The 6,732-nt window shown below is 42.6% G+C and overlaps 1 protein-coding gene across 1 annotated transcript; it reads left to right on the top strand.

Moving 5' to 3' along the window:
- Positions 1–286: 286 nt before the first annotated feature.
- SIX6 (SIX homeobox 6) lies at positions 287–2,548 on the top strand. The gene is made up of 2 exons (XM_044662019.1): positions 287–858; positions 2,380–2,548. Exons 1-2 carry the CDS (start codon positions 287–289, stop codon positions 2,546–2,548), a joined length of 741 nt encoding a protein of 246 aa, XP_044517954.1.
- The last annotated feature ends 4,184 nt before the right edge of the window (positions 2,549–6,732 follow it).

Raw genomic sequence — 6,732 nt, 5'->3', positions numbered from 1 at the left:
CCTCCCAGCACTCCCTCCCTTCTATCTTCCCCCACCCATCCTTCCACACTGCCGCCTCCCCCCTACCCTTCCCCTGCAACAAGCCTAGCGCTGGCAACATCTTCCAGTAGAACTGACATTCGGTGTTGCTTTTCCGTCCCTCCGCCGCCTAGGAGGAGAAGGCGGCACAGCCTTCATCAAGAAAATTGTCCTCATTCTCATCCTTCACCTGACTCTTGCTGGGGAAATTGAAAATTTGCTTCGTTCTCCTCCCTCAGTGAAGAACGCAGCCTCTGCAGTTGTCTCCATGTTCCAGTTGCCTATTCTAAATTTCAGCCCCCAGCAAGTAGCTGGGGTATGCGAGACCCTGGAGGAAAGCGGAGACATTGAGCGTTTGGGCCGCTTTCTCTGGTCCCTGCCCGTGGCCCCCGCAGCATGTGAAGCACTGAACAAGAATGAGTCGGTGTTACGAGCCCGGGCCATTGTGGCCTTCCACACAGGGAACTACCGAGAACTCTACCACATTCTGGAGAACCACAAATTCACCAAGGAATCTCATGCTAAACTACAGGCCCTGTGGCTAGAGGCTCACTACCAAGAAGCAGAGAAGCTCCGGGGCCGACCTCTGGGACCAGTGGACAAGTATCGGGTGAGGAAGAAGTTTCCTTTACCTCGGACCATCTGGGACGGAGAACAGAAGACTCATTGCTTCAAGGAGAGGACAAGACACTTGCTTAGGGAGTGGTACCTACAGGACCCTTACCCCAACCCCAGCAAAAAAAGAGAACTAGCCCAGGCAACCGGACTTACCCCCACACAAGTGGGCAACTGGTTCAAAAACCGCAGACAAAGGGACAGAGCAGCAGCGGCCAAAAACAGGTCGGTACTTGGGTGTTTGACTGCCTTGCAGAGTCTAAGGGTCTGGGGAGGGCAGCTTAGTTTCCTCCACCTCCTTAAATGTCACGAGAAACTAAGATATCTGAAGGTTAAAACTGAGGCTTTGCAGTTTCTGGGGGGGAAAAAAGGGCAAGGGAAGCTAAGATATATCCTTTGGGGATGTTGGCGGGGAGCTTTTGAGTATCTCTTAAACTGAACAAGGTCAGGCGAGTTCAAGGGCTCCTGAGTGAACATCTTTCCTCTGGGGCTCCTTTTCTCCCTTCCGTTTGGGTTCTGGGTTGTAAACGCTTGACTGGGGTGGCAGCTCCCTCGGCCGGAAGTGACTACTGCTGCCAGGCCCGGGAAAACCGTGAGGGAGTCGCCTCACAGTGTTAAACACAGAAACCAAATTAAAAATCAAGAAACGATGCAGAATTCTAATTAGGTCTAACCCTCCCAGTATCCAGACATTGGCTCTTAGGATTAATCCTTGCTTGAATTATTATCCTTTATGGAGAAATACGGGTGAATTGTCACCAAAAAATGTTCCATCTCTCTTAAAAGATTTTAAATAATCTTCATTCTCCACTAGTATACTAGTTTTCTTCTAGAGTCAAGCCCAGTTGATCCCTAGCTCTTTGCTCCTCCTGCTCCAGGGTGTATCCTGAAGGCAAACCCCTCTCAGACTGGCCAAGTCTTTCTAAACGCGGGAGATCTATACTAGAAACTAATTCAGATTGGGCTTTTTCAGACTCTCCTAGAAAGAAGCCAAGTAACAATTTGGAAACCTCACACACACACACCCAAAATCCCACTGTACAAACACACACGACAAATCCTGGCTCCGGTTAATATCGTCAAATTTCCCCTGCAACCAAGTGGGTCAACCGAACCCTCAAGTGGACCCTCTCTTTGCCATCACTGCTTCCTGCTCTGACCTGGAAGGGAAGTTTGCAGGGGAGGGGAAGAGTGGTGAGCTCAGAGTGTTAGGAAAGTCTGGCCCGAGGTAGACAGCACAGGTCCTAGAGAATTTAACCGCGCTGGGAGAAAAGATTCCCAGACCATCCATTCCATTTACCCTGTGAGTGGAGGCCTTGTGAGAGCTGACAGGCCTTTGATATTCCCTGCTATTCATTTTTTAAAGTACCTACCAATAAAATCATCCCTTATGACTATGGAATCCAAAATTCTCAAATTCCCTGTATTCAAGAAGAGTTGAAAACTAGAGGGGCCAGGGACTGGGCTTTAACTCGGTCATGGGTCGCTGAGGAAGCAATACCCAGGGCGAAACTTCTTTTGAGGGAAGACTTAAATGTGTAGATTACTTTCGCCTGTCAATTCTGGGTCCGGGATTTAATATCTAAAGCGAAGCTGCCCAGTGTGAGGGAAAAGTGGTGAGCTGCCTATGGGAAGAGCTCTAACTTCGAATCGCGGAGGTCAGGGAAGTGAGGGGAAGGGAAGGGAGGGTTGGAAAGAGCCAAATCTGTGGCGGAGCTGTGATCTTATGTCCCTGATTCCCCGCAGGCTACAGCAGCAGGTGCTGTCCCAGGGCTCAGGTCGGTCGCTGCAGACCGAGGAGGAGAGCGCTGGGGAACCTCTGGGGGCCGTCGCCAGCCCCGCTGCCAGCTTGTCTAGCAAAGCCGCCACGTCGGCCATTTCCATCACATCAAGCGACAGTGAATGTGACATCTGACGCCCAGGTTACCATCTCTATCCCCCAACACAAAATACAGGCAGAAGAAGTCAAGTAGTACAGTAAAACAAAACAAAATAAAATAAAGGACAGAGCAAGAGAGTAAACGAAAGCCTAGTTTCTGCAGCCTGACCAACGTAGGGAAGCTGCTAGGCTGCTTTCTAAGGATCCCGGGCTGCAGAAGCAGTGAGTTTGGCAGAGACCATTTTTTTTTTCCCCTTCGCAAAAAAAGAAAGAAAGAAAAAGGTAGCCTTTCGTCTTAGTGGGATGTGACCTGGAATATGGAAAAACTAATCACCAAGTCTCTGCCCTTTCTTTTTCTAAAAGGATCTTGCTAAGATGCCTCCAGAACATGAATGCTAAGTTGCAAATATGTTTGAGCCTGCGCTGTTAACTCTCGTAAATATTTCATGTCGAAAAGGCATGGGGTGATTTGGGATTAAATTTTTTTTGGTTATATATTTTTTTGCTTTAAATTTTTTAAAAAAAATATATGATGTTTATTTACTTATTTAAGGGACTCGTAGTAGGTTTTTTTTATGCTTTTTGGTTTTGCTTGTTATTTCTTTGTGCACACCTGTAGTGGAGCATGTGCGCTGGCTAGTGCAGGATCAATACTGTATGGAAAAGCTAAAACAATAAAAAAGAATCTGGTGAGCAACTTTTATTACCTATAGGATTTGTTTTTAAATTCTTAAAGATAATTTTAAACTTTACCCGTCAGTATTTGTAGGGTGAATGTGCATGTAGCCTCAAGATAAGGATTTGGTCTTTTATTTTTCTTTCTTCTCTGATAATGTTAAGGTCTCATCGGGTATGTTCATTGTCCCATCAAAAGCAAAGCGGTCCACCGGGAAAACATTGTTTTACTTCGGAGCCAGCAAAATGTTTGTTTAGGGGCAACTAACCTCTCCTTTCCCTGTCAGATCCTGGAGAGTGCAATGAACACTCAGGCAGATAGAAAGTACCCACACACACATTTTGTATTTTTAAAAAGTCTATTTCATAAATCTATTATCCAGCATCAGGAGGTGAGACATTTAGAGAGATTTCTAGCTGAATTGGTGGAGGTAGCATCTTCACAGAGGAAATCATAGTGTGTGCAATATACTCACACTTTAGACATTGAGGAATAAAGTGGAAGACAAACAAGAGGAAGAGCCTTAGTTTTTTAAGAATGTAAAATTGTACAAATATCTACTACACAATATGAAAACTTTGCTACACTTTTCCCTCCTCTTTCATCCCTTTCCTGACATTCCCCTACATTAAAAAACATTTTAAGTATCTAAATAACTGACATAAGTAAGAAGGAAGCAAACTGGATCTGAAAACATGGAACAAACATCTAAGGTTCGTCAATTATTGCTCTTCCTCAATAGGATGCCAAAAGTGGGGCAAAATGATGCCAGAATGCAGGGATGAAGGGAATGAAAGGTATAACTAAAATTTCTCCACTTTCAAGCAGGGGAATAAATAATCAAATTCCCAGCTTGGTATGGTATCTGTATTAAATATATAATAAAGAAGAAAAGCCTTCAAGAGCCTCATTATGATTGGTAATGGGTTCAGTTTAAAATATCAGACAAATGCCCTTAGCACTTAATTCTTCCTTCCAAAGCACAACAAAACAAAAAGCACCCACTGTTCTTGCTCTAAGAAACCCAATGCTATCCTTAGAGCGGCTAAGCTTTTTCCCACCGAAAAGGATTGCATATTATGCAATTTGACATTGATCTTTAAATCACTTGAGCTGTTCTTTTTTTGTCTGATTGGTCTCATTTCATGCTTAAAAGATGCTTTCCAGATAAGGAGATTGGTGATTTGTTTTAGCAGAAGTACTATATTGCTAAATAAAAGAAATAATTCAATAGACACAAATAAACCAAATGGTAGACTATGTAGCTAGAAATCTGGGAGGCTCAGGTTTTCCTTTTTTTGTTTCTAAATCACCTTGCTGGATTTGTGGTGTTTTCTTTTTAAATGGCTGTAATTGTACCAAGCAAACCATATCTGAAATTATAGCATCTCTTTTTTCCGTGCAAAATCTCCATATAGGAAGAGGTGGGAGGGTCATAACTAAGCAAAGGATTTCATATTCCTTCTTGAGTGACTAGAATACCTCCAAACCTTGATAACTGTCCTGGGCTAGCTGGAACAAATTAGGATATTCTTGAAATGTAAGTAGGCACTATAATTCATCACAAAATCCCAAGATACCCTGGTCTGCCCTTTTTTTTAGCTGATTATATAAATCTATTTGGATCTCTCAAGCCAGTGATGAAAGGTAAAACATTCCCATTCATAGTTTAATTGGGAATGGAAATAATACACACACAAGTGAGTTTGTATAAGAAATTTCATTTTTAAAATCTTAAACTCAGAATCAATTCAAATGATGCCTAAAGAAGAAATAGGTCACTTTACATCCTATAAAAGAGTGAAAAACCACTGTTTCAAGAATAATCCTGTTTACATTCTTAAAAAAACAAGGCAAAATAAACTCTAATTAGCAGATGAAAGGGGACTAACAGTAACTGAGTTCACTTTTTAATGAGCAGAAAATATGAAGTATGAAGTCCTCAGATATATCTGGGTTCATGTGTAATGAAAAGGCTTGCATTTTTAAGCAATCCTTACTTATGAACAATCTACAGATTCCTCTAATTCTGTTACAAAATAATCTGAAAATAAGTGGAATTTCCTTCAAATTCCTTAAGACGAAGAATTATCTAACCAAAATGAAAAGGCATTCAAAATAATCCTTTTATAAACAAATGCACAATTTTATTTTCCAAAGATTTTCTAATAGAAATGGAGAGAGAAGATTACTAGCTTACTTAATACACCTTATTATGCCCACCTTTATTTTCTTTTCTCCAGTTATTTCAAGAAACCAGTTTTAAAAAAGCAGTAAAAATGGAAAGGGCCTTTGATTTTGGCCTAGCCTAGGGCAGGGCTGGAAGCCTCTGAACTGGAAAACTGGCTATACTACTGTTTTTCTTTTTCTTTCAGCAATCCATCTCCCGTCACAAATTTCTAGATAAGCCTTGTGGCATCGAAGTGGAAACAAGATGCAATGTTATATTTCAATGGAGCAACTTGGGATTTGACATCCCCCCCCCTCTCCCCAACTCAGTCTATTTTAAGACTCTTAAATATTTCAACCTCCTGCTAGTTTCCCAAATGGTGCAATGCTTCTTTTTCTCAAAATGCCCCAGATCGTCTATGCTCCCAAATCTACAGCCCACCCTGTTTCCACCAGCCTCTCTCCACTTTACCAGCCTGTTTATCAAAATCAAGAAGGGGGTTGGGGGGGAAGACTCACTCTTTGTTTACATTAAACAAATTACAGGGAAAAAGCTCAGTCAAAGTCTGCCTTGACCTCTCTCTTTCCCCTTAATTTTGACAAAAAGGAAAAAAAAATATTGTATCCAAAGAGAATGTGAATGGGGAGGGAAAAGAGAAACAGCTTTTTCCTCTATTCAGCTAGAACTGGGGGGGAATGGCAGAATATTTCCGCTTCTATTGTGACTCAGGGCAGCCCCGGGAACAGTGAATGGGGAAATCTGGTAAGCGGTCTGGGAGGCTGTCAGACTGTTCAGGGTAATCAGGGCTAATGATGGGGTCTCAAGCCCTCTCTGGGACAAAAGGGGGAGCCAAGGGGTTTTGTGAGGCTGAATGGCTAAGAAGTTTGTATAGGAGTTGTTAAGGAAGAGAGGGGAGGGAGGCAGATACATGCATAGGGGTAAAGGCGGAAAGGGAGGGAGGTGGAGAGGATAGAACAAGATCACTGTCCATGGATTGACATAGGCAGATATAAAGAAAACCTAAATCCTGAGGACAGAGACAATCCCAGGTATAACAGAGAAATATTCTTCTAAGGATGTACATTTAGAGCAATATTAAGTGCCCCATTTCACCCCCCTTCCCAGGCCCTTGAGTATTTGTGGGGGGGATCAACTACCTTTATTGAAAAAGTGGATCGGGAGAATTGAGTAGGGTCAAAAGGAAGGGGTGGGAAGATTAGTGTCCTGGCAATTCTAGTCATCTGGAATGTAGAAATTTTGTCCATTTCAACTTTGCAGAGGTAGTCCAAACATGAAAATGACTAAAAGGGGCAAAAGAGCTGCTATTTGATCCCAGGAAAATAATATTCCTACTCTAGTCCTCCAAGGATTTTG

The sequence above is a fragment of the Gracilinanus agilis genome, chromosome 2 (assembly GCF_016433145.1).
Source record: "Gracilinanus agilis isolate LMUSP501 chromosome 2, AgileGrace, whole genome shotgun sequence".
In the NCBI taxonomy this organism is placed as follows: Eukaryota; Metazoa; Chordata; class Mammalia; order Didelphimorphia; family Didelphidae; genus Gracilinanus; species Gracilinanus agilis.
Note: the sequence above shows the minus strand (reverse complement) of the source record. Positions and strands in the feature narration are given on the sequence as shown.

Excerpts from the sequence above, each read along its gene's own strand:
- SIX6 (XM_044662019.1), top strand. The coding sequence starts at position 287 with ATGTTCCAGTTGCCTATTCTAAATTTCAGCCCCCAGCAAGTAGCTGGG. Across the intron at positions 859-2,379 it reads GCAGCAGCGGCCAAAAACAG|GCTACAGCAGCAGGTGCTGT; the intron begins GTCGGTACTTGG and ends GATTCCCCGCAG.